General features: G+C 53.4%; 3 protein-coding genes across 11 annotated transcripts in view; 2 read left to right on the plus strand and 1 right to left on the minus strand.

Annotated features, from left to right (window-relative positions):
* The window catches only part of SEZ6L2 (seizure related 6 homolog like 2), a 32,911-nt gene extending 19,320 nt beyond the window's left edge, over nt 1-13,591 (plus strand). For 3 of the 7 annotated variants that reach the window (XM_002826319.6, XM_054534838.2, XM_024233227.3), the window contains 10 exons: nt 4,611-4,811; nt 6,264-6,402; nt 7,219-7,415; nt 7,745-7,939; nt 11,016-11,207; nt 11,314-11,505; nt 12,010-12,048; nt 12,227-12,344; nt 12,470-12,566; nt 13,023-13,591. In XM_002826319.6, the coding sequence (XP_002826365.3) occupies nt 4,611-4,811; nt 6,264-6,402; nt 7,219-7,415; nt 7,745-7,939; nt 11,016-11,207; nt 11,314-11,505; nt 12,010-12,048; nt 12,227-12,344; nt 12,470-12,566; nt 13,023-13,052 (1,400 nt within the window). In that variant the 3' untranslated portion in view covers nt 13,053-13,591. The remainder of the gene's footprint in view (nt 1-4,610; nt 4,812-6,263; nt 6,403-7,218; nt 7,416-7,744; nt 7,940-11,015; nt 11,208-11,313; nt 11,506-12,009; nt 12,049-12,226; nt 12,345-12,469; nt 12,567-13,022) is intronic. The other 4 variants (XM_024233226.3, XM_054534839.2, XM_024233228.3 and 1 more) reach the window with 2 other exon arrangements.
* Nucleotides 13,592-16,127: 2,536 nt separating this feature from the next.
* LOC100937286 (putative protein T-ENOL) lies at nt 16,128-20,575 on the minus strand. The gene is made up of 5 exons (XM_054534845.1): nt 20,285-20,575; nt 19,625-19,712; nt 19,141-19,288; nt 18,569-18,617; nt 16,128-16,315 (listed from the first exon to the last, which is right to left on the minus strand). Exons 2-5 carry the CDS (start codon nt 19,706-19,708, stop codon nt 16,150-16,152), a joined length of 447 nt encoding a protein of 148 aa, XP_054390820.1. The 5' UTR covers nt 19,709-19,712; nt 20,285-20,575; the 3' UTR covers nt 16,128-16,149.
* Nucleotides 20,496-25,645, plus strand: CDIPT (CDP-diacylglycerol--inositol 3-phosphatidyltransferase). Of its 3 annotated transcripts, none has more exons than XM_063717254.1 (6): nt 20,496-21,199; nt 21,294-21,428; nt 22,618-22,903; nt 23,347-23,428; nt 24,479-24,560; nt 24,668-25,645. In XM_063717254.1, exons 1-6 carry the CDS (start codon nt 21,157-21,159, stop codon nt 24,811-24,813), a joined length of 774 nt encoding a protein of 257 aa, XP_063573324.1. In that variant the 5' UTR covers nt 20,496-21,156; the 3' UTR covers nt 24,814-25,645. The 3 variants fall into 3 exon arrangements, with proteins under 3 accessions (XP_063573324.1, XP_002826367.1, XP_009248900.1); XM_002826321.6 differs by having other exon boundaries at nt 20,515-21,199; nt 22,750-22,903; XM_009250625.3 differs by lacking the exons at nt 20,496-21,199; nt 21,294-21,428 and having other exon boundaries at nt 21,457-22,903.
* Nucleotides 25,646-26,595: the final 950 nt, after the last annotated feature.

Here is a 26,595-nt window from a genome sequence, read left to right on the forward strand (position 1 = left end):
GAGCCACTGTGCCTGGCAGTTTTTATTTTTTATTTATTTATTTATTTTGAGACAGAGTTCCTCTCTGTCGCCCAGGCTGGAGTGCAGTGGCGCGATCTCAGCTCACTGCAGCCCCCCTCCTCCAGGTTCAAGCGATTCTCATTCCTCAGCCTCCCGAGTAGCTGGGATTATAGGCATGCACCACCACGCCCAGCTAATTTTTGTGTTTTTAGTAGAGACGGGGTTTCACCATGTTGCCCAGGCTGGTCTTGAACTCCTGGGCTCAAGTGATTCGCCCATGTGGGACTCCCAAAGTGCCAGGATTACAGGCATAGGCCACCTCGTCCAGCCCATACCACCAACTGAGTAACCTCATCAGAGAGAACACTCATGTGTTTCCTGAGAGCGCAGCAAAAATGCCAGGAGAGGCGCTCATTGACCTGACTAAGATCCTGGTTGGCCTTAGCCTGAGCCAATCACTGAGCTAGGAGAAGGGAGACTTGGGATTGGCTAATCTGCCTCACGTGGCCTTCCCTGGTGGGCTCCAACTTAACCTAGTGGACTGGGAGTGGGGAAGGCCTGCGTCCCAAAATTAAAATTGGGATGCTGTTACCAGAAGAGGAATGAATGTGAAGGGGTAGAAACAAGGAAGTGATCATGGAGGAAGAGGCATTTGACCTTGGCCTTAAAGGATAGAGGGTATTTTATTACTATTATTATTATTATTATTATTGAAATAGGTCTTGCTTTGTCGTCCAGGCTGTAGTGCAGTGGACCGATCATGGTTCACTGCAACCTCAACCTCCTGGGCTCAAGTGATCCTCCTGCCTCAGCCTCCCTAGTAGCTGGGACCACAAGCGTTCGCCACCATGCCTGGGTAATTTTTAAATTTTTTGTAGAGACAGCATCTCACTATGTTGCCCAGGCTGGTCTCCAACTGCTGAGCTGAAGTGATCCTCCCACCTCGGCCTCTCAAAGTGCTAGGATTACAGGCGTGAGCCACCCTGCCCAGCCAACAGAGGATATTTTGAAAGAGGAAGATTGAGGCCAGTTGTGGTGACTCATGTCTCTAATCCTGGTACTTTGGGAGGCCAAGGTGGGATGACTGCTTGAGGCCAGGAGTTTGAGAACCAGTCTGAGCAACATAGTGAGATCCTGTGTCTACAAATTTTAAAAAAGTAATAATTATCCAGGTGTGGTGGCACACACCTCTAGTCCCAGCTACATGGAAGGTTGAGGTGGGAGGATCACTTGAACCCCAGAGGTTGCAGTGAGCTATGATTGCACCACTGCGCTCCAGCCTGGGCAACAGAGCAAGACCCTGTCAAAAAAAAAAAAAAAAAAAAAAAAGAAGAAGAAGAAAAGAAAAGAAAAGGAAAGAGAGGAACTTTGAGAAAGAGCAAGTAGGGAAATGCCTGGAATGTTTGGGAAACAAAATTTCATTGTGGCTGAAACAGAGGAGTTGTATAAACAGTAGAAAGAGAGAGACCAAAAAGATGAAATGCTTAGAGATGGGAGGGTCTAGTGTTTGATATGAATCATGGGAGAAATGGAATTGGCACTGGGCTGTGATGGATGGATAGGATTTGGACATGATACCTTGCAGGTTAAGTAACAGTGAAATAGGACAGTGGATCTGCAAAAATCAATTGTGGGATAGATTCTGGGAGTGTTAAAGTGCAAACAGCACAGGTCTTTTAGCGAAAATGGCAGGTTGTGAGTCCTGACTCCAGAGTTGTAGGCCACTGCTGTTCTATGAGTTTAAGATTCTTCACTGTGGCCAGGCACAATGGCTCACACCTGTAATCCCAGCACTTTGGGAGGCTAAGATGGGAGGATCACTTGAGCCTGGGAGTTGGAGACCAGCCCGGGCAACATAGTAAGACCTTTGTCTCTACAAAACAAAACAAAACAAAAAATTAGCCAGGTATGGTGGTGCACACTTGTGGTCCCAGCTGCTTGGGAGGCTGAGGCAGGAGGATCACTTGAGCTCGGGAGGTCAAGGCTGCTGTGAGTTGTGATCCCACCATTGCACGCTCCAGCCTAGGTGACAGAGCAAGGCCCTGTGTCATTTTTTTCTTTCTTTTTTTTTTTGAGACGGAGTTTCGCTCTTGTCACCTAGGCTGGAGTGCAATGGCGCAATCTCGGCTCACTGCAATCTCCGCCTTCCGGGTTCAAGTGGTTCTCCTGCCTCAGCCTCCTGAGTAGCTGGGATTACAGGCATACACCACCACGCACAGCTAATTTTTGTGTTTTTAGTAGAGACGGAGTTTCACCATGTTGGTCAGGCTGGTCTCAAACTCCTGACCTCAGGTGATTCACCTGCCTCAGCCTCCCAAAGTATGGGGATTACAGGTGTAAGCCACCGCATCTGGCCTCATTTTTAAAAATAAATAAAATAACCCGGGCACAGTGGTTCATGCCTGTAATCTTCACACTTTGGGAGGCTGAGGCAGGTGGATCATTTGAGCCCAGGAGTTTGAAACCAGCCTGGACAACATGGCAAAGCCCCATTTCTACTAAAAACACAGAAATTAGCCAGGTGTGGTAGTACGTACCTGTAATCCCAGCTACTTGGGAGGCTGAGACATGAGAATCGCTTGAACCTGGGAAGCCGAGGTTGCAGTGAAGTGAGATCATGCCACTGCACTCCAGCCTGGGCAACAGAGCGAGACTCACTCTCAAAAAATAAAAAATTAAATATTAAAATAAAATTAAAAATCTCAAAAAAAAAGGCCGGGTATGGTGGCTCACGCCTATAATCCCAGCACTTTGGGAGGCCGAGGCGGGTGGATCATCTGAGGTCAGGTGTTCAAGACCAGCCTGGCCAACATGGTAAAACCCCATCTCTACTAAAAAAATACAAAAATTAGCTGGGGGTGGTTGTGGTTGCCTGTAATCCCAGCTACTTGGGAGGCTGAGGCAGGAGAATCACTTGAACCTGGGAGGCAGAGGTTGCAGTGAGCCGAGATTACACCATTGCACTCCAGCCTGGGCAACAAGAGTAAAACTCCATCCCCCCCCAACCAAAAAAAAAAAAAAAAAGAAGGATTCCTCATTGGTATCATAGGCACCTAAATCTTAACTTACAGGGAGTTTTGCAGCTAAGATCCGTTCAGGTGGGCAGAAACTCAAATGCTCTACAAATGTTCACTTTTGCTGACTTGAAGTAAAAACTGAGTAGTTTTTGCATTAGCTGAAATTTTGGGTTCTAGCAACAGCATGGATGATCACAATCCAACTGTTATTTCTGAGGAGAGAATACACCTACACCAGCCAGTTCTCCGAAGGCACCCCTCCCCTTACCTGCTATCTCTGCTGTTTCCAGAGCCAAATATCTGCGGCTGGGAATCAAACCATCTGGGTTTGAGACCTGCTTTTGCCAGTGTCTTTTGTGTGACCTTGAGCAAGTGGCTTTTTGGTCTATGGACCTCCGCTCTGTAGAATGGTGGCTGGGGTTTGGCTAGCTCAGTGGCTTCCCTCCAGAGGCCAGGGAGGCAATATAAATATGTGAATGAGGAGTGTTAGAACTTTTTTTGACAGTCTGGAGAGTGAATGCTAAACCCAGTGGCATTCAGTTTTTAAAAACCCACCAACACCAGGGCAATGGCTCACACCTGTAATCCCAGCACTTTGGGAGGCCGAGGCCAGCGGATCACCTGAGGTCAGGAGTTCGAGACCAGCCTGAGTAACATGGTGAAACCCCATCTCTACAAAAAAAAAAAAAAAAAAAAAATCAGAAAATGAGCTGCTGGGTGGGGTGTGCATGCTTGTAGTCCCAGCTACCAGAGAGGCTGAGGTGGGGGGATCGCTTGAGCCTAGGAGATCTAGGCTGCAATGAGCTGTGATCACACCACTGCACTCCAGCCTGGGCAACAGAGTGAGACCCTATCTCTAAAAAAATAAAAAATAAAAAAAACCCAGGCTGGGCGCAGTGACTCACGTCTGTAATCCCAGCATTTTGGGAGGCTGAGGCAGGCAGATCACTGGAGGCCAGGAGTTCAAGACCAGCCTAGCCAACATGGTGAAACCCCTGTCTCTACTAAGAATACAAAAATTGGCCAGGCACGGTGGCTCATGCCTGTAATCCCAGCACTTTGGGAGGCCGAGGCAGGCAGATCACCTGAGGTCGGGAGTTCGAGACCAGCCTGATCAACCTGGAGAAACCCCGTCTCTACTAAAAATACAAAAAATTAGCCAGGCGTAGTAGCACATGCCTGTAATCCCAGCTACTCAGGAAGCTGAGGCAGGAGAATCGCTTGAACCCAGGAGGTGGAGGTTGCGGTGAGCCAAGATCGTGCCATTGCACTCCAGCCTGGGCAACAAGTGTGAAATTCTGTCTCAAAAAAAAAAAAAAAAAAAATTAGCTGGGCATGGTGGTGCATGCCTGCAATCCCAGCTACTTGGGAGGCTGAGGCATGAGAATTGCTTGAACCTGGGAGTTAGAGGCTGCAGTGAGCCAAGGTCGTACCACTGCACTCCAGCCTGGGCGACAGCACAAGACTGTTAAAAAAAAAAAAAAAAAAGCCCAGTGAGTGGCCAAACAACACCCCAATTCAGCCCACATCCCCAATTTGAGATCCCTTGAGGCCTGTCCTAATGCTTAATTGTTATGACTGACTCCTTCCCAGCCTTTGAGGAGGATCGCTGCTTCGCCCCCTTCCTGGCACACGGAAACGTCACTACCACGGACCCTGAGTATCGCCCAGGGGCACTGGCAACCTTCTCGTGCCTCCCAGGATATGCCCTGGAGCCCCCTGGGCCCCCCAATGCCATCGAATGTGTGGATCCCACAGAACCCCACTGGAACGACACAGAGCCGGCCTGCAAAGGTGAGCCTTCCTTGTCGCAGGCAGGTCCTTCAGTCCACATTGTGCCCTGAACTGGGGATCCCAGCAAGGCCGTTCAGAAAGGAAGACTTAATCGACCCAAGCCTTGGGTAAAGCCCTGTCCCTTCAGAGGCTGTTTTCTTAGCTGAATAACTGGTGGGCTTGTTACTGAATGCAGGGGTCACAAACCCAAATGTCTTCAAGAGCGAGAACTGCTGTTGGGTTAAGTCACAGATTCGGCAGGCTGGAGAGTGGGCGGGGTTTGTTAAGAGCAGGACTGGATATTGAACACAACAGGACCTAGATGCGGCAAGAAACAGGTAGATCATGGCTGGGCACGGTGGCTCACGCCCGTAATCCCAGCACTATGGGAGGCTGAGGTGGGCGGATCACCTGAGGTCGGGAGTTCGAGACCAGCCTCATCAACATGGAGAAATCCTGCCTCTACTTAAAATACAAAATTAGCTGGGCGTGATGATGCATGCCTGTAATCCCAGCTACTCAGGAGGCTGAGGCAGGAGAATCACTTGAAACCGGGAGGCGGAGGTTGCGGTGAGCTGAGATCGCAGCACTGCACTCCAGCCTGGGCAAGAAGAGTGTGAAACTCCGTCTCAAAAAAAAAAAAAAAAAAAAAAGGAAAGAAAGAAAGAAAAAAGAAACAGGTGGATAAAGGCATAAAGCCGGGAGCGGTGTCTCACGCCTGTAATCCCAGCACTCTGGGAGGCTCAGGCAGGCGGATCACCTGAGGTCAGGAGTTGGAGACCAGCCTGGTCAACAGAGTGAAACCCCGTCTCTACTAAAAATACAAAAATTAGCCGGGCATGGTAGTGCGTGCCTGTAATCTCAGCTACTTGGGAGGCTGAGGCGCAAGAATCGCTTGAATCTGGGAGGTGGAGATTGCAGTGAGCCGGGATTGCGCCACTGCACTCCAGCCTGGGCAACAGAGTGAGACTCTGTCTAAAAAAATAAAAATAGGGGCTGGGCATGGTGGCTCACGCCTGTAATCCCAGCACTTTGGGAGGCCAAGGCGGGCGGATTACGAGGTCAGGAGATCGAGACCATTCTGGCTAACACCATAAAACCCCGTCTCTACTAAAAATAAAAAATAAAAAATAAAAAATAAAATTAGGGCGTGGTGGCGGCGCCTGTAGTCCCAGCTACTCGGGAGGCTGAGGCAGGAGAATGGCGTGAACCCGGGAGGCAGAGCTTGCAGTGAGCCAAGATCGCGCCACTGCACTCCAGCCTGGGCGACAGAGAGACTCCGTCTCAAAAAAAAGTAAAAAATAAATAAATAAATAAATAAATAAATAAAAAGAATAAAAGAAACAGGTGGATCATAGGTAATAGGAAACAAGCGAGGTGATGTGGTGCACGCATCACGAGTGGTGAGGGCTGTGGTGAAATGGAGACAGCATGCCCACCTGGGTCCCGAACCTGACAACCCTTTTTCCCTAGCCATGTGTGGAGGGGAGCTGTCGGAACCAGCTGGCGTGGTCCTCTCTCCCGACTGGCCCCAGAGCTATAGCCCGGGCCAAGACTGCGTGTGGGGCCTGCACGTCCAGGAAGAGAAGCGCATCTTGCTCCAAGTTGAGATGTATGTTTGGGTCCTGCAGAGGGTGCGACGGGTGTAGGCTCAGCAAAGTGTGGCATGCCAATGCACTAGCCCGCATTCTGAGCCTGCCTGGCTCTTGCGTATCTGTCCAGAATTCGGTGGATAGGCTGGTGCACTAAGGGTACAGGATAGAGGTGAGAGAGCCGGGCTCAAATCACGTATTAGCCAGGCAACCTCGGACAAATAAATAGGGCAATGCAGCCTTCCTTAGGGGCCACTGTGAACAAGGGGCCCTGGCCTGGTGCCTCTCACTCTTTGGAGGTTTCTGAGGCTTCCCCTGGAGCTATTTCCAGGGACACAGACCCAAACTTGCGTTAACACCAGCAAGTTGGGGAGGTCTGGGGAGAATCCAGTGAGCTGAATTGGTATGAGTGTCATGAGATGGGCACAGAAGCTGAAGTGGGCGTGGCTTCAAAGCAGGTACTCAGGCGGGGCCTAGAGTTGTGTAGGGCGGTAGCGAATTTGACCTGTGATTGGCCAGAGCTGGAGATGGGCTAGGCTGTGGATCCCATGGTGATGGAGGAGGGACTGGACAGTGGGAGGAGTTAGTAATGAGCAAGCTTAGGGATTGGGTAGTAGGACATGGGAGGAGCCATAGAATAGGGGAACCCTGAGGCACTAGCATAGGAGAAACCATGATTGGTCAAAATGGAGGCGGTGCCAGACCTGGGATAGGAGAATATGGGCGGGGCTGGAGAGTAGGAGGGGCTACCAATGAGCAGAGTTGAGGATGGGGCAGAGCTGGATGGGAGGGCCCAGTCGCAGCCCCGCCCCATTGTCTGGTCTCACCCCCTGCAGATTGAATGTGCGGGAAGGGGACATGCTGACGCTGTTCGACGGGGACGGTCCCAGCGCCCGAGTCTTGGCCCAGCTGCGGGGACCTCAACCGCGCCGCCGCCTCCTCTCCTCTGGGCCCGACCTCACACTGCAGTTTCAGGCACCGCCCGGGCCCCCAAATCCAGGCCTGGGCCAGGGCTTCGTATTGCACTTCAAAGGTACTGAGGGATAGAGTCCCGGGATGGGCAGGGGTCGGGCAGGCCAGAGATCCCGGGAGGTGGCCGGTCGTGGTGGCTCACGCCTGTTATCCCAGGGCCTTGGGAGGCCGAGGCGGGAGGATCGTTTGAAGCCAGGAGGTTGAGGCTGCAGTGAGCTATGCTTGTACCACTGTACTCCAGCCTGGGCGACCGGAAACCCTGTCTCTGAGAGAGAGAGAGAGAGAGTGAGAGAGACAGATCCCGGGAGGGGCACAGAGCAAAGCCTCCGAGGCTGGAAGGGAGCCCGCAGTTAAAACGCAGCCTCCAAACTCGCCTTCCCTCCCCTGCAGAGGTCCCGAGGAACGACACGTGCCCCGAGCTGCCACCTCCGGAGTGGGGCTGGAGGACGGCATCCCACGGGGACCTGATCCGGGGCACGGTGCTCACCTACCAGTGCGAGCCTGGCTACGAGCTGCTAGGCTCCGACATTCTCACTTGCCAGTGGGACCTGTCTTGGAGCGCAGCGCCGCCCGCCTGCCAAAAGAGTGAGCCGGCCCCGCCCGCGTCCCCTCGGCTCCGCCCCTTCCCTGTGGGCCCCGCCCCCGGCCTGTCCTGTCCCGACCCCCGTGCTTTCTGGGTTCCATCCCTTCGCTCGGGGTCCTTCCTGAATCTTCTTCAAGGCCTGCCCCCATGCCCTTTGGCTCTCACTCCTCCGCTCGGTTCCCCGAAACTGTCCCCTCTGGGTCTCCCTCTCATCTTCTCCGGGCTGCATCCCTCTTTCTTGCACCGACCTGGGCTCGGTCCCTGTTTCCTCGTCTCATGGCCCCGCCCCTTCCCCTCGTGACCCCTCCTCTGCGGCGTCTGAGTTTGGCCCCTAAAAGGGCTCCGACCAGGTTCCCACTGGGCTCCCTGCGTCCACACTTGGCTCCACCTTCCTGTCCTACGCCCCGCCCCAATCCCGCAGTCCTCTCAGTTGAAATTGTAGGGAGCCACTTTGCTAGGACCAAGGCTTGTCAGAGCACTTGGTTTATTTGAATGCCATCATTGAAGCCCCGTGTTGGGTTGGGGTTAGGCGAAGGGGGTTCAAGCCCCTCCATACTCTTATGGAGCTCGCAGTCTGGGAGGGATACGCAGGGTGGTGATCACTGGGTGACTCTGGGCGAGGCACTTCGCATTTCTGAGGCTTGGTTTCCCCATCGGCGAAGTAGGACTCAGGTTGTGAAGCGCAGATGGAAAGTTCACAGGGTGCATGCTGCCCTGGGTGTGGCGAAGGGCTGTGGGGAGAGCAGTGGGCTAATTTTCTCAGGGCTGGGGCAGGAGATTTCACAGAGGAGGTGACATTTAAAGGAGCTGGGAGTGTGTATCTTTTAGAAGAGCAGAAAGAGCCAGGTGCGGTGGATCATCTGAGGTCAGAAGTTCGAGACCAGCCTGGCCAACACGGCGAAACCCCGTCTCTACTAAAAATAAAAAACTACCTGGGTGTGGTGGCATACTCCTGTAATCCCAGCTACTCAGGAGGCTGAGGAAGGAGAATCGCTTGAACCTGGGAGGTGGAGGTTGCAGTAAGCTGAGATGTGCCATTGCGTTCCACCCTGCGCCACGGCAGTGATACTCCATCTCAAAAAAAAAAAAAAGAAAGAAAGAAAGAAAAAGAAAATTGAAGAGCAGAAAGGAATGGCAGCTGGTTACTTTCTCCAAATTTTGGGAAGCCAGCCCCAAGGACGTGGGGCTGTAATTCCATGTGGCATCTGGAAGCAATGGTGGGACCAAGGGGAGAAGCTTCAGGTAGCCATATTTGGGCTAGACACAGCTCCCCGCCCCTGGAAGGATTCACAGGATATCAGGCCTGGATGGGGCTGAGAGTTCGGCTGGCCCCGCTGCCTCGGGCTCAGGAGGGAACCTGCCCAAGGCAGCAGATTGAGCCTGAAGGTGTGCCAGGACCCACATCTCTGAGTCCCTGTCCAGTGCTCCATGGCTGTGACCTGGGCAGATTCCCGCTCTGCCACTCCCTGGCTGAGTGACCATGGGCCAAGTCCTTTGACCACCCTGAGCCCTGGGCTCCAAAGGGGATGACAGTGACATTGGCCTCTCAGGATAATCAGGATTAAATATTATGTTTGTGCCAGGTGTGGTGGCTCACATCTGAAATTGCAGTGCTTTGGAAGGCCAAGGTGGGAGGATCACTTGAGCCCAGGAGATTAACAGCCTGGGCAACATAGTGAGACCCTGTCTCTACAAATAATAAAAAATATAGCCAGGCATGGTGGTATATGCCTGTAGTCCCAGCTACTCAGGAGGCTGAGGTGCGAGAATTGCTTAAGCCCAGGAGTTTGAGGCTGCAGTGAGCCGTGATCTCACCATTGCACTCCAGCTTGAGTGACAGAGCAAGTTCTCGTCTCCAAAACAAAGAATTATATTTGGGGCCAGCCGTGGTGGCTCACACCTGTAATCCCAGCACTGTGAGAGGCTGAGGTGGGTGGATCACCTGAGGTCAGGAGTTCGAGACCAGCCTGGCCAACATGGCGAAACCCTGTCTATACTAAAAATACAAAAATTAGCTGGGCGTGGTAGTGAACGCCTGTAATCGCAGCTATTCGGGAGGCTGAGGCAGGAGAATCTCTTGAGTCCAGAAGGCAGAGGTTGCAGTGAGCCGAAATGTGCCATTGCACTCCAGCCTGGGCGACAGAGTGAGACTCCCATCTCAAAAAAAAAAAAAAAACAAACACACACACACACACACACACACACACACACAGAATTATATTTGTTTGTAAAACATTTAGCAGGGTACGTAGCTCAGGCTTATATACAAGAAATGGCTATGATTATGATTCCTTCACAACAGGGTTGTAAACTCAAATGCCTGAGGGCAGGCAGTGTATGGCTATGATTATGATTCCTTCACAACAGGGCTGTAAACTCAAACTCCTGAAGGCAGGCAGTGTATGTGAGTGAACTGGGCTGGGCATAATGAGAATACTGGGGACAGGAGAGCTGGGCCCCCTCTAAAGAGGGCAGCTGCTGTTCCACAGATGACAAGCCACGTTGGGCTAACCCTGCTGGGATTTGGCTGGTATGCTCTAATATGGTGGTTAAATATTTAGAATTTCACCCCAGGATAGGGGCTTGGGGTTTCCCCAAGCAAACTGTTTTCTAAACGAAGCCTGAAATATAACATACATTGAATTTTGAAAAAAATTAAGCCTGTCATTCTGGTCTGAAAATAAATACACTGCATTTTAAGTTTTTCCAATTCATGCTCTCTTCCTTCTGAGGAATTGGTGGGAAGTGCGTGTGTGTGCAGAGGTGTTCAGAGGAAACAGCCTGAGGCTCAGGCCTCTCCCAGCCCTAGGCTTCTGGGAGATTTTCTTTTATTTTTTTTAGACTGAGTCTCTGTCACCTAGGCTGGAGTGCAGTAGCGTGGTCACCATTCACTGCAGCCTCGACCTGCTGGGTTCGAGCGATCATCCCGCCTCCAACTCCTGAGTAGCTGGGACCACAGGAGTGCGCCACCACTCCTGGCTAATTTTTCAATTTTTTGTAGAGATGGGGTCTCTCTGTGTTGCCCAGGCTGATCTTTGAAGGCCCTCGCTCCCCCTGACCTTGTTCTTCTGCCACCAGTCATGACTTGTGCTGACCCTGGCGAGATTGCCAACGGGCACCGCACCGCCTCGGACGCCGGCTTCCCCGTTGGCTCCCACGTCCAGTACCGCTGCCTGCCAGGGTACAGCCTCGAGGGGGCAGCCATGCTCACCTGCTATAGCCGGGACACAGGCACACCCAAGTGGAGCGATAGGGTTCCCAAATGCGCCTGTGAGTCTGGGGCACACCCTGGGAGGGTGGCTGGATAGCCCTGGGAGAGCCTGTCTGCCCCGTGCGCAATAGTGCAGCTGGCACATGACTGGCATGCTCCCCGCAGTGAAGTACGAGCCATGCCTGAACCCGGGGGTTCCCGAGAATGGCTACCAGACGCTGTACAAGCACCACTACCAGGCGGGCGAGTCTCTGCGCTTCTTCTGCTATGAGGGCTTTGAGCTTATCGGCGAGGTCACCATCACCTGTGTGCCCGGCCACCCCTCCCAGTGGACCAGCCAGCCCCCACTCTGCAAAGGTGCCTGGCCAGACAGGGCAGGAGGGGCACACCAGTGTCCGGGAAGTGACAGGGCTGGGAGAGTCAGGTAGCACATTTGAGACCAATGGGCGACCCCACAGAGCTCCCGGTTCTCCTCCTGTGGCCTCGCGTCCTCACGGGTGTGTCCAGAAGCCCTGGGTCGTGTGAGGTCATGGGATTGGCTCAGGGGTGTAATAGAGGGGGCCTTGGCTTGGAAGTCCCTTGCTCTCTCTGAATAGGCCTCAGTTTCCCTATCTCTGACAAATTCTAGTTTGGCTCAGACTGTCCAGGAACCCTGACTTTTTAGGGGTCTGGAGAAAGAGGACAAAGGCCCTGTGCTGGTCACTCCTCTCTCTTCCCCACCAAGGGAGACAGAAAGTTGAGGTTGAGCAGAGGGCAGAGAGAAGCAGGCTGTCCAGCCCAGCCCCACCGGGCTCCCGGCCCCTCCCAGCCTCCTCCCCTCCCTGGCTCAGACCCCGTCCCCTCCCCCTCCTCTCCCTGCAGTTGCCTATGAGGAGCTCCTGGACAACCGAAAACTGGAAGGTCAGTGAGAGCACAGGTGGAGACCCAGGCTGGCCAGGTCGGGAGGGCAAGGCAGAGGCCGGGGCAGGAGGCCAGGCCTTGGAGGGATGAAGCCCAGGGTTTGAGGCCCAGGGCAGGAGGCTGGGAGAGCCCAGGACCGGGCCCAGCCACAGCTCACCGGCCTCTCCTCCTCCTGTAGTGACCCAGACCACAGATCCATCACGGCAGCTGGAAGGGGGGAACCTGGCCCTGGCCATCCTGCTGCCTCTAGGCTTGGTCATTGTCCTCGGCAGTGGCGTTTACATATACTACACCAAGTAAGTAGCCTGCTTGGGGACTGCCGGCCAGGGCAGACGTCTTGCGGGCCTGGCACCGGAGCCTGGGTCAGGGGAGCTCAGGGGCTCACCTGTTGATAAGCTCCTCTGTCCTCTCCCTTTCCCAGGCTTCAGGGAAAGTCCCTTTTCGGCTTCTCGGGCTCCCACTCCTACAGCCCCATCACCGTGGAGTCGGACTTCAGCAACCCGCTGTATGAAGCTGGGGTAAGCACCTCCCCTGCCCCTGAAGAGCCACCACTTGGCTCTCCCAGGACTCCTAACCTTCTCGCAAGGTCTCTGGAATCTCCGTCTTGGGAATTTCAAACTCAGCTGCTCCTAGAGGCCATGTCAATGAGCACAGCAAGCCATGTGTAGACAATGGGAGTGGTGAGGACTGTGGCTAAGTGGGGGACTTGTGCCCCGTCTCAAGAATACGGCTCTACCCCATAGTTGAAACTGAGGCACAATTGGCAGATCTCCCAATTATTCAAGACAAGCCAGAAATTCAGATTCTTGTGTCATTTTACAACACTGTAGGATGAACCAAACACATTCACTGGCCCCCCAGCCCCTAGTGGTCAATGTTACTTTAAAACCCAGGATCATTGCCCCACCTCCCATTCGGCTGCCTCTTCCACCCCTATCAGACTCCAGCAACTGACCTGATCTGTCTGTCTTCAGGATACGCGGGAGTATGAAGTTTCCATCTGAACCCCAAGACTACAGCTGCAGGACCCAGGACGCCCCTCCCCTCCTCATTCAGGCAGACGGAAGTACGGGACCCAGTCTCTGCCTCCTGGCTGCCCTCCTCCCTGGCTGTGTAAATAATCTCCCCATCCCACGAGGGGGCTTTGATGGCCCTGGAGATCCTACAGTAAATAAACCAGCATCCTGCCGCCCAAAGCCGCCTCTTCTCAGTTGCCAAACGAGGGGCCTGCCCCCCACCCTACCAGCTTTTGGATTCTAGGAGGGGAACTCTGCCTTCCTGCAATCTTGCAGCCCCTCCTGCCCAGGGCACCCCTCAAGGACTGCCCCCGATAGCTCTACTGTTCCCTTGGCCACGAAGGCGCCCCCCTCCCAGATGCCCTGGGCCTAGGCCTGACTCCAGCCAGGAGGGTCAGAAGAAGGATGAAGGGGAGAGCTGGGACAAGGCCTTGCCCCCTTCCTGCCATCTCCCCAACCCACAGTATCTCCACCTTTGCTTCTGAATTCTTGTTTTTGAGCAATAAACAGAAAATCACCACTTGTAATTGGGCCGGTGGGGTGTGGGGAGGTGGTCACCGAGCACTGGACCACTTCTCTGGAGAGAGGGCTGGGGAAAGGGGAACAATTTGAAAAAAAAAAAAAAACAAAGGAAATGCGAAAGTGGGCAGAGGGCAGTGTCCGGGGGCCTGGCCTGAGGTCAAAAAGCCTGGCTTTAGGCTCAGCCTCTGTGAAGCCCTCCCTGCGACCAGCCTCACTCCAGGATGCAGTGACCTCTCCACCAGGTCTTGCTTGACCTTGTGGGCCTCTTCCCAGCTGGGAGAGAACTGACAGGAGCCACCCGTCTTCTCTCACTGCTGGGCAGGAGGCAAACAGCTTTCAATTTCTTTCTTTTTAGAGACAGGGCCTGGCTCTGCTGGCCAGGCTGGAGTGCAGTGGTGCCATCACAGCTCACTGCAGCCTCAAACTCCTAGGTTCAAGGGATCCTCCCGCCTCAGCATCCTGAGTAGCTGGGACTACAGGTGCAAGCCACGGTGCCTGCCTAATTTTTAAATTTTTTGTAGAAATCAGATCTTGTTATGTTGCCCAGGCTGGTCTCGAACACCTGGCCTCAAACAATCCTCCTTCCTCGACTTCCCAAAGTTCTGGGATTACAGGCATGAGCCACCAAGCCTGGCTTTTCAATTTGTCTTATGACCAGTTTGCCTAAAATTCAGCCCCCTTTGGAGAATTTTTGTATCCATTCAAGTACACCATTTCTTCCCCCCACGCCAATCTTTTTAGTATTTTAGGCGTATCTGCTGTGACCCATCTACCAATTTGAACTTTTTTATATCCTTGGGGGTGTCCTTTTCCACTTTATCTTTTTTTTTTTTTTTTTCACTCTTGTCACCCAGGCTAGAGTGCAATGGCGTGATCTTGGCTTACTGCAACCTCCACCTCCGGGGTTCAAGCCATTCTCCTGCCTCAGCCTCTTGAGTAGCTGGGATTACAGGCACCCATGCCTGGCTAATTTTTGTATTTTTAGTGGAGACTAGGTTTTGCCATATTGGCCAGGCTGGTCTCGAACTCCTGACCTCAGGTGATCCACCTGCCTGGGCCTCCCAAAGTGCTGGGATTACAGGTGTGAGCCACCTTGCCTGGCCTAATTAAAATTTTATATTTAAGCCGGGCATGGTGGCTCACCCCGCCCTTTGATCCCAGCACTTTGGGAGGCCAAGGTGGGCCGATTACAAGGTCAGGAGATTGAGACCATCCTGGCTAACACGGTGAAACCCCGTCTCTACTAAAAATACAAAAAATTAGCCAGGTGTTTTTTCTTTAGAGACGATGTCTCTGTAGTGTAGGCTGGAGTACAGTTGCACCATCATAGTTCACTGCAGCCTCAACCTCCTGGGCTCAAGTGATCCTCCAGCCTTAGCCTCCTGAGCAGCTGGGACTACAGGTGTGCTACACCACACCTGGCTAACTTGTTTACCTTTTTAGAGGTGGGGGTTCACTCTGTTACCCAAACTGGTCTTGAACTCCTGTCCTCAAGTGATCCTCCTGCCATACTGTCCAGTATGTCTCTGGGATTACAGGCATGAGCCACCATGCCTGACTCAATTATGTCTTTTAACTCTCTAAAGGACCCTAGGGGATAGGGATCATTTATTACTCCATTTTTTCAGATAAGGAAACTAAGGCTCAGAGATGAGAATTAACTTCCACAGGAGGCTCCAATAAATGGCCAAACTTTGTGCAGTTTGCGTTTAGCAATGCAAATGCTAAATGCTAAAATGAATTTAGCATTTAGCATTTGCATTGCTAAACGCAAACTGCACAGCAAAGCCTACTGCACTGCTTTCTGGCTAGTAATGGGTGTGATATGTTCTCACAGGCATGAAGCCCAAAGCTCAGAGGGGCAAGGCCATAGTTCAGTGTCCCCATCCCCAACGGTGGTGACAGACGTGCCTCCTCAGAAGCAAGAGGAGTCCTGCCAGATGCCACAGACCTAGACCTTAAGGTGCTGAAGTGTGGCCAGGAGGCTGGATTTGGATCCATGAGCTCATCTGTGTCAACAGGCTGGGTGCAGTGGTTCACACCAGTAATCCCAGCACTTTGGGAAGCCGAGGCAGGAGGATCATTTGAGGCCAGGAGTTCAAGACTAGTCTGGGCAACACAGTGAGACCCTGTCTCCACAAAAAAAAAAAAATTTTGAGACGGAGTCTCGATCTGTCGCCCAGGCTGGAGTGCAGTGGTGCGATCTCAGCTCACTGCAACCTCCGCCTCCCAGGTTCAAGTGATTCTCCTGCCAAAAGCCTCCCGAATAGCTGGGACTACAGGCACGTGCCACCATGCCCGGCTAATTTTTTGTATTTTTAGTACAGACAGGGTTTCACCGTGTTGGCCAGGATGGTCTCGATATCCTCACCTCATGATCTGTGCTGGGATTACAGGTGTGACCCACCGCGCCCGGCCACAAAAAATTTTTTTAAAAACTAAACACTCCAGTCGTATGCCCACATCCAGCACCCACATCTAGAAAAAAAAAAAAAAAGCGCCCCCGGCCTGCTTCTCTACCCCAGAGAAACCACACATGAGCAATGCACACCCTGTCTCTTTATTAAAGCGCTTTCATTCCTGTTGGTGTCCTTGCTCGCTGAGGCTGGAGGGTCCTGTGATGAATCCAGAACACTTTGAAGGCTTCGGGATGATGCTGCTCATGACCAGGAGGTCCCCACAAATGGAAGTGGTTAACAAGTGGCAAAAGAGTAGTTTTGAGGCATGTTCTAGGGACAAAAAGGGGGAGGCATGAGAAGCCAAGAGCATCAAAGAGGGGTGGGCTCATCTTCCAAACTGACTGTTAGGAAGAGCTCCATAAAAGAGACACAGCCTTTTCACTCTTTAGACCCAAGGCTCATGTCTTTTTTATTTTTCTCGAGACAGGTCTCCCTCTGTCAGCCAGGCTAGAGTGCAGTGGTGTAATCATATCTTCCTGCAGCCTCAACCTGGGCTCCAATGGTCCTCCCACCTCAGCCTCCCGAGTAGCTGGGACCACAGCTATGCACCACCATACCCAGCTAATTTTTTAAATCTCTTGATAGCAGGAGCTCTGTTTCGCTCACTGCAACACCCCAGCCCCTTGCGCAGTGCTGGCACATATTAAGTGCTTAATTTTTATTTATTTTATTTTTTGGAGACAGAGTCTCGATCTGTGGCCCAGGCTGGAGTGCAGTGGTGCGATCTTGGCTCACTGCAACCTCCAACTCCTGTGTTCAAGCGATTCTCCTGCCTCAGCCTCCTGAGTAGCTGGGATTACAGGTGCACACCACCATCCCGGCTAATTTTTGTATTTTTAGTAGAGACAGGGTTTCCCCATGTTGGCCAGGCTGGTCTCAAACTCCTGACTTCAGATGATCTGCCTGCCTGGGCCTCCCAAAGTGCTGGGATTACAGGTGTGAGCCACCGCACCTGACCTAACTTTTGTATTTTTAGTTGAGACAGGGTTTCTCTATGTTGGCCAGGCTGATCTTGAACTCCTGACCTCATGATCCGCCCGCCTTGGCCTCCCAAAGTGCTGGGATTACAGGTATGAACCACCGCACCCAGCTCCTCCTACTATTTCTTTCTTTTCTTTTTTTTTAAATTTTCTTTTTGAGACAGGGTCTTGCACTGTCACCCAGGCTGGAGTGTGGTGGCACGAACATGGTTCACTGCAGCCTCAACCTCCTAGGCTCAAGTGATCCTCTGGCCTCAGCCTCTCAAGCAGCTGAGACTACAGGTTCGTGCCACCACACCTGGCTAATTTTTTAACTTTTTATAGAGATGGGGGTCTCTCTATGTTGCCAAGGCTGTTCTTGAACTCCTGGGCTCAAGCGATCCTCCCACCTCCCAAGTAACTGGGACCACAGGCACATGCCATCATGCCTGGGGTATCACCACGTTGCCCAGGCTGGTCTCAAACTCCTGGACGCAAGTGATCCTCCTGCTTCAGCTTCCCAAAGTGCTGGGATTACAGGCATAAGCGACCACACCCAGCCAGGAAAGTGTGTAAGACTCTAAATAAGGCACATAAAGTCTCTTGAGGCCCCTCTTACCTTGCCTGTAGACTCCAGCTGCTAAACTGCTTCTCCCTGCCCTAAGTACACACAGATGCTCACACTGGCTCTGCGAAGACTGCTCTTTGCCTTTGTTCATGCAACCCCAACTGCTTGAAAGACTCCTACCAACTTCTTTTTTTTTTCCCCTGGAAAATTATTTCTTTTTTTTTTTTTTGAGGTGGTCTCACTGTCACCCAGGCTGGAGTGCAGTGGTATGATCTCGGCTCACTGCAACCTCTGTCACCATGTTGACCAGGCTGGTCTCAAACTCCTGCCCTGAAGTGATCAGCCCACCTCAGCCTCCCAAAATGCTAGGATTACAGGTGTGAGCCACTGCATCTGGTGGAAAATTATTTCTTTAGGTGCTACCTCCTTCAAGAAGCTCCAAAGCCTGTAATCCCAACACTATGGGAGGCCAAGGCGGGCGGATAATGAGGTTAGGAGATCGAGACCATCCTGGCTAACACGGTGAAACCCCGTCTCTACTAAAAATACAAAAAAATTAGCCGGGTGTGGTGGCGGGCACCTGTAGTCCCAGCTACTCGGGAAGCTGAGGCAGGAGAATGGCGTGAACCCAGGAGGTAGAGCTTGCAGTGAGCCGAGATCACACCACTGCACTCCAGCCTGGGCAACAGAGCAAGACTCCGTCTCAAAAAAAAAAAAAAAAAAGCTCCACGGCTCCTGTCCTTCCTGTCCAATTGAGGCTGGGATAAGAGTACTATCCCACTGTGTCCATTTCTATTATGGAAACTTATCCATACTGTATTATAATTGGCCATTTCCTTGTCTGTCCCCATACTGAACTGTGAACTCTTCAAGGGCTGAGATTGTATCATTCATTTCTGTGTCCCAAGCTCCTAAGACAGGGACCAACATATAGTGCAAACTCAAAAGGTTTGGTTAATATCGAATAGCCTTGGCAGCCATGGACCCTGCATGTACCTTTTCACCAGGAGTTGGCAGGAGGTGTGCCTTGCTGCAGGTACGGTTTCTGTCGGAGCAGGAGATGGCGGAAGAGAGGGGAGAGGGCTGAGAATTCAGAATTTGAGGATCAGGGCAGAATAGAATGGAAGTGCACGGTTCAAAAATTCCCCTACCCTGCTGGGATATTGTGAAACCCTCACTCTCTCCCCTCCAGGTTCCTCATCTCTCTCCCAGGACAAAGCATCTCCCTTGGAGCCTCACTCACCAGGTGTCTGTGCCTCAGGTCTTGGTGAAGAATGCTGGAAGCAGAGGCCCTAGTCAGAGAAAGGACTATCCCCGTGGCCAGGAAGGGATGCGGCTGCGGCCAGGGCAGACGGGGCTAAGGGGATTCTCGGCCAGCAGTGAGGAGTGGGTACTGGCTTAGCGGGTGAGAGGGGCACTTCGCAGGTCCTAGGGCTGGCTGTGAGGTGGATGAGATGGGCACAGACTCCTGGAGAGTTCAGCTAGGGGTGGGAGGGGTCAGGGACTGGAACCAGGCATGGTGGGGGCAGCAGTTCTCTAGACACGGTGGTCCTGAGGCAGGGGGTTACCGCGTTTGGATATCTGAGTCGCTTGGTCTTGTGACTGCTGTTTTTTGATGGGCACAGGGTTCAAGTGGCAGCAAGCAGTGCACAAAGCCTCCTCGGTGAGTTCTGCACTGATCCGGGACAGGTATTCCTCAGAACGAGATAACGAAGCCTGGGAAAGGAAAAGCCGGAGGGGTTCAGCCTGGGAGCTCCCACATGGGAGTGCTGGCTGTGGGAGTTCCTAGGCTGGGGCCTGTGGGTCCAAGGAGCTTGCTCTTGAAGGACTGGGCCTTGAGATTTAGCTAGAAAGCTCTGGACCTGGGGGAGGGGTGTTTGGTGGGGGTTTAGAGTCAGGGCCTAGTGCTGAGAGCTATGGGTCTGGGCTTCAGGACTCAGGGTTGAGGCTAGAGTCTCAGGGCTTGTGGCTCAGACCTGGGACGGGGTGCCGCTGCCTGGGAGGCCTTCACTTCATTACATTCCCACCTCTAGGGTACCCCGCAGTGCTCACCGGACCTCCTCTCAAGGAGGGTGCAGTTTGAGACGGCCAGCTGCTCTTCTTCTCCCTCTCATTCCCCATCGGAGTGGACGCCATCCCCCTGGGAACAGTCGAAGCCTGAGTTGACCTGAGAAACCAGCCCGCTTTCCCCCAGAACCCAGCCCACCACCATTCCCCGGGCCCAGGTTTAAACAAGGCCTTTAGAGGCAACATCCCACTGCCTCATTCCCTCTCACAAGAAAAATAATAATAATAAAAAAGGTTGCTTTATATCTTCGGGAGTAAGAGGGAACTCCCGCAACCCCCCACCCCTCACCCCTTCGCCTGGTGGGCCTCTCCTTCCTTCTTTCCTCCCAAGCACCTTCCCAAGCCAAGGCAGCCGACTTGACGCCCCAGACCTGGCAGATGGGTGGAAACCTTGGGCTACTCGGCAGAAGGGGAGACGTGGAGGCCTAAGGACCTCTGGTATGGGCCGTGGGGGACGGGGAATGGGAGATGGGGAGGAAGGCTGGAAAAGGGGGAGCCGGCTCCGTGTCGCTACCGGACGCTATAAAACCCTTGGAGTCTGCAGAGGTTCCGCAGCCTCGTTGCTAGGAGATCAGGGGTTCTAGAACTAAAGACAGAGGAATTTCCTAGCGCGCCCCGTTTGCTCCTCCAGCTTCCCCTCCGTACCCCTCCAAGTGCCTCCTTGGGGGCAGTGACCCCAAGCGCCAGACGCTTGAGAAGCTTGGGAGGATGACGTAGGGTGGAGCCTGCGATCTAATCCTCCCATCACAAGGGGCACGCGAGAAGCAACCCAGCTGCAAGGCGCTCTGGAGCCTCTCTAGCCTCCTGGAGCCTGCGAGAGTAAAGGCGGCTGGAGACTTAGGGGGCAGGGAGTAAAGTGAGGACTGCACCAAATCTCCTGGCCTCTCGGGGATGCAAAGACTCAGGAGGAGGAATTTTATCGCCTTATCTTTGCCTCCAGGAAGTCATACCCTCCACAAAAGGAAAGCAGAGATTTTTATTCGGTCTTTTCTTTTACTCTTTCCTTTTCCGTTTCTACTTTTTCTCGATGTTAATGGTTCCTTCCTCCCTCTCCTCCTCTGCGCTTTGGTACGAGCCAAGGGAGAGGGGCGGAGGGAGGAAAAGGGAAAGGAAGCGGATAGGCCTTAAAGGGGCCGCAACCATTTTTTTAAGCCACTTTTTCCTCTCTCCAATTTTGCAACGACGGGCGCGGAGGAGGAGGTTCCCGGAAGCCACGCGCAGCTGGAGCAGCGGCGACCGCAGCTGGAGGCCCGGAGCGCCTGCGGGGCGGGCAGAGGCGAGGGAGGTTGCGGGTAGGAAGGGCGGGCTGCGCGCGCCCCCTGCGCCCCGCGCATCTCGGGGCCGGCCCATGCTCCCGACGGCTGCGGGCTTCAGCATCTGGGGCCGGGTTGGGGCGGCGGGGTCCAGGGCGCAGGTGGTGCGGCCGATGCGCCGGGCCGGAGGCTGAGGCCGCGCGGCGGGGCTGGGACAGCACTGGCATCTCCAGAGCAGGCCCGGGCAGCAAGGGAGGCGCCGCGATGCCAGACGAAAATATCTTTCTGTTCGTGCCCAACCTCATCGGTGAGTGCTGCCCGCGGCCCCGGGCCGAACGAGAGGGCGAGGGGCCTTGGCGGGCTCCCTGATCCTGCCCTGTCTCCCCGCGTCCCGTTCCAAGGTTATGCCCGGATTGTCTTCGCCATCATTTCTTTCTACTTCATGCCCTGCTGCCCCCTCACGGCCTCCTCCTTCTACCTGCTCAGCGGCCTGCTGGACGCTTTCGATGGACACGCTGCTCGCGCTCTTAATCAAGGTGACAAACACCCCTCTCAGCCAGCCTTGGGGCCCAACAATCCCTTGCTCCCTTCCCCTGCCTCCTCGGGACCTCAGAGTCAGAGGGCTGTCATTCCCATCTCTGGAAAAAGCAGAACAGGATGGCCTGGGGGTTTTTGTTTTGTTTTGTTTTGTTTTTTGTTTTTGAGGCAGGGTCTCGCTCTGTCACTTAGGCTGGAGTGCAGTGGCGCGATCATGGCTCACTGCAGCTCCCATCTTCTGGGCTCAAGTAATCCTCCCACCTCAGCCTCCTGACTAGCTGGGACTAGTCAGGGAGCGTGCCACCACACCCGGCTAATTTTTAAATTTTTGTAGAGACCGGGTCTTGCAGTGTCGCCCAGATTGGTCCCCAGCTCCTAGCCTCAAGCGATCCTCCTGCCTTGCTCCCAAAGTGCCGCGCCCAGCAAGAATGGACTGATTTTGTAGCAGAAGGGATTTAAGCTAGCTCTTGAGAACTCACTGCTTGTGAGAGGTGTGGATTAGCAAGACATGACATGGCCGTGGCGCTGCTGGAGTTCTCTCTGAATACAAGTCCATTCAGGCCAGGGGCGGTGGCTCATGCCTGTAATCCCAGCACTTTGGGAGGCCGAGGTGGGTGGATCACGAGGTCAGGAGTTCAAGACCAGCCTGGCCAACATGGTGAAACCCTGTCTCTACTAAAAATACAAAAATTAGCGGGCTTGGTGACGCGTGCCTATAATCCCAGCTACTCGGGAGGCTAAGGCAGGAGAATTGCTTGAACCCAGGAGGCGGAGGTTGCAGTGAGCCGAGATTGCGCCATTGCACTCCAGCCTGGGCGACAGAGCAAGACTCTGTCTCGGGAAAAAAAAAAAAAAGTGTATTCAACAGGTGTTTACTGGAGGCCTACTGTGTGCCCTGCATAAGCAGTTGGGGTTCCAGAAGGCATGCTTAGAGGGAGGATGGAGAGGGAAGGGTGATGGCTTCTGGAGGGTTGACTGATTTTTTAATCTGTTCTCCAGACCCAACTGTAAGGCTTCCCCTGAGGCATCAAGTCTCTTTATCTAGCCCTGGAGTCTTGGTTCTGGGGTTGATGAGTTGCAGACATAGCTTTCCTCTCCTCCTACCCTGTTCCCTCCACTCTCATGCCTTTCTCAGTTCATGCCATGGTGACCTTTGCCCACTGACCTCACACACAGCCTGTTTTCCAGCCTGCGTTCCTGCCCAGGCAGGTGGACACTTCCAGTCTTCGTTTACACCCTGCAGCAGAGTGATAAACCAAATATGGGCACCTGTCCTGCATCCACTGCGCCATAACAGCCCTTGCCCACCTAATCTTCCAGGAACCCGGTTTGGGGCCATGCTGGACATGCTGACGGACCGCTGCTCCACCATGTGCCTGTTGGTCAACCTGGCCCTGCTGTACCCTCGAGCCACACTGTTCTTCCAACTCAGCATGAGTTTGGATGTGGCCAGTCACTGGCTGCACCTCCACAGGTCTGCCGCGATTCTGGGGGCCTTGGCCAGTTGGAGACACTACAGTGGGGTGGGCTGAGCCTAGACGGAAGGGTGTCTGGGATGGCACTAGGCATCCTGGAAGGGCTCCTTTTTAGCTCTGCTTTGGAGAAAGACCCCAGGCAAACCTGCCTCTCTTTAAAGCTTCAGTCATGTTTACAGTTGCATTAAGCAATTCTTAGGACTCTTCTGGCTGGGTATTCTAGGATTCCAAATAGGTGACAGCTCATAGGAAGGGGCATGGGAGCTTTCAAATGTGGCATTTGAATCCTGACTCTGCCCCCAAATAGGTAACTGTGGCTTTCGGCAGGATATTGGTCCTTAGCCGTGCCCAGTTTTCCATCTATACAATAGGTGTTAACATGAGGATTGGATGCATAGTAGTGGTCATGAAACCTCGTGGGTTCCCCTGTTTTCTCCCCAAGTTCTGTGGTCCGAGGCAGTGAGAGTCACAAGATGATCGACTTGTCCGGGAATCCGGTGCTTCGGATCTACTACACCTCGAGGGTAAGCATTTCCTGCACACCCCGCCCCTCAGGCTCTTGGCTGTGGGAAGCCCTGGGCTGAATCCTGGTCCTAGCCTAGGAGAAGGCGAGGGCACGGAGCAGGGCCTGCCCAGTCACTCCAGGAGGAGGGGCCTGTAAGCTGAGGTGTGGAGGATTGGTGGGGAAGGCCTGTGTGAATTACTCCAGGGAACAAGTGGGAATGAGGCCAGCAAAGAGAAGGGACTGAAAGCGGGGAGGGAGATAAGCCAGAGAGGTCTGCAGGGCTGGAGTGTGGACTTGATTCTAGGAACACAGGCAGCCTCTGGAAGGATTTTTAAAAAGATAATGGCTGGGGGTGGTGGCTCATGCCTGTAATCCCAGCGCTTTGGGAGGCTGAGGTGGGAGGATTGCTTGAGACCAGGAGTTTGAGACCAGCCTGGGCAACAAAGTGAGACTGTTTCCACACACACACACACACAAAATCTTGAATTAGCTTAGCCAGGCACAGTGGTGCACGCCTGTAGTCTCTACTTAGGAGGCTAAGGTGGAAGGATTGCGTGAGACCAAGGGTTTTTTTTGTTTTTTTTTTTTGAGACAGAGTCCTGCTCTGTCACCCAGGCTGGAGTTCAGTGGCGGGTTATCTGCTCACTGCAATCTCTGCCTGCTGGGTTCAAGCGATTCTTGTGCCTCAGCCTCCTGAGTGGCTGGGACTACAGGCGCGTGCCACCACACTCGGCTAATTTTTGTATTTTTAGTAGAGAGGGGTTTCGCCGTGTTGGCCAGACTGGTCTCAAACTCCTGACCTCAGGTGATCCTCCTGTCTCAGCTTCCCAAAGTGCTGGGACTCTAGGCATGAGCCACCACGCCTGGCTGAGACCAGGAGTTTTGAGGCTACAGTGCTATGATCATACCACTGCATTCCAGCCTGGATGAGAGAGCGAGACCCTGTCTGTAAAAAAGAAAAAAAAATAGGAGAAGTAATATGCCGAGATTGTGCCCTCATTAGTGCTGGCGGGCAGGGGGTGGCACACGCCTGCCTCTTGCTAACGTGGCCTGTTTGCTGTGTGTGCAGCCTGCTCTGTTCACCTTGTGTGCTGGGAATGAGCTCTTCTACTGCCTCCTCTACCTGTTCCATTTCTCTGAGGGACCTTTAGGTAGGAGATGAGGGGCTGGGCAGGAGGATGGGAGGGGGATCTGGCCTGCCTAGGGAGATGGAGGCCCCCTCCTTCGGGCCCCAAACTTCCCTGCTGCCTTCCTGCAGTTGGCTCCGTGGGACTGTTCCGGATGGGCCTCTGGGTCACTGCCCCCATCGCCTTGCTGAAGTCGCTCATCAGCGTCATCCACCTGATCACAGCTGCCCGCAACATGGCTGCCCTGGATGCAGCAGACCGCGCCAAGAAGAAGTGACGCTGGAGACCCGGGTCCTGGCTGCCCACCTGCCCTGGGAGTCTTGCTGTGCCACACAGCTCCCTGCCCCCTGCTAGGAGGTCCCAGTCTCACGCCTTCCTCATGTGTTGTTCTACCTGCTGGGATGGGGGTCAGCCTCTCTTTGGTGACGTCACGTTCTCTGGGATCCCGAGGACCCGGGCCTCAAATCGGAGGATATGCGGGAGGCCCCATCCATACAGGCAGTGCTCCTGCGGTGCCAGGACGGGGCAGTGTCACACCCTGCTGGCTCAGCCCTGGGGTCCGAGATGCTAGGGACGCTTGAGTGAGGGAGGTGGTGTGAGGACCAGATTTCCTGAAAGGCAGGGGAGTCAGACCTCCGCCCCCAGCCAGAGCAAGCCTGGGGCACCATGCCCAGGAAGGAAGAAGCCATCCACAGCCTTCCCTGTCACCGGCTCCTCTGTCCTGCCTACCCTGGTCCTGGTGGGACTTCACTATTTGACTTGCTTTCCTTTCAGATATTCTTGGCTCAGGGCCTGGGTTGAGGGAGCTTAGGGAAGGACGTCCGTCTGGGTGCTTTTCTTCCAGTTTGCTGGCTGGCTTCTGCGTCTACCCACAGTGACCTCACAGAGAGGCCCTCCTGCCACCCATGCTCATGCGGTGTCCCCGCCGCCTACTTGTTTGATGTCACTGACTGTCTACATGTATTTATATTCTTGATATTTTCTACCCTCACTAGAATGTAAACTCCATGAAGGCACAGACTTTTCTTGTTCTCTTCTCTATCCCTAGAATAAGACTAGCGTGAACCTGGCATATAGTAGCTGCTTAATAAATACTCGTCTGTCAATGAGTTGGTTTTTCAGAGTGTGGTCCTTAGACCACCTGTGGAATATCTCTTTTTTCCTTTTTTTTTTTTTTTTTTTAGAGACAGAGTCCTACTCTGTCATCCAAGCTGGTGTGCAGTGGTGCAATCATAGCTCACTGCAGCCCCAAACTCCTGACCTCAAGTGATCCTCCCACCTTAGCCTCCCAAAGTGCTGGGGTTACAGGCATGAGCCACAAAGCCTGGCTGGATATTTCTTTAAAATGCAAATTTAAGCCAGGTGTGGTGGGTCATGCCTGTAATCCCAGCATTTTGGAAGGCCAAGATTGGGTGGATTTAGTACAGGAGTTCGAGGCCAGCCTGACCAACATGGTGAAACCCCATCTCTACAAAAAAATACGAAAATTAGCCAGGTGTGGTGGCACATGCCTGTGGTCCCAGCTACTCAGGAGGCTAAGGTGGGAGGATGGCTTGAGCCTGGGAGGCAGGAGGGAGAGGTTGCAGTGATCCATAATGGTGCCACTCCAGCCTAGGAGGCAGAGCCAGGCGGTCTCAAAAAAAAAAAAGCAACTTTGGCCCGTCTTGGAGGCTCACGCCTGGCCTGTAATCCCAGCACTTTGGGAGGCTGAGGTGGGAGGATCACTTGATCCCAGGAGTTCGAGACCAGCCTGGCTCACATGGCAGGACCCCGTCTCTACAAAAAAAAAAAATACAAAAATTAGCCAAGTGTGGTGGTGTGTGCCTTAGTCCCAGCTACTGGGGAGGCTGCAGTGAAAGGACTGAATGAGCCTGGGAAGTCAAGGCTGCAGTGAGCCATGATGGTGCTACTGTACTCCAGCCTGGACGACAAAACAAGATGTCTCAAAAAATAAAATAAATGCAACTTCTTGGACCCTGCAGCCGACCTTCAGAATTAGAAGCTCTAGGGATGGGCCCAGAAACCTGCAACTTGAATTTCTTCCAGTAATGTTGAGAAA

This window comes from Pongo abelii, chromosome 18 (genome assembly GCF_028885655.2).
Source record: "Pongo abelii isolate AG06213 chromosome 18, NHGRI_mPonAbe1-v2.0_pri, whole genome shotgun sequence".
NCBI lineage: Eukaryota > Metazoa > Chordata > Mammalia > Primates > Hominidae > Pongo > Pongo abelii.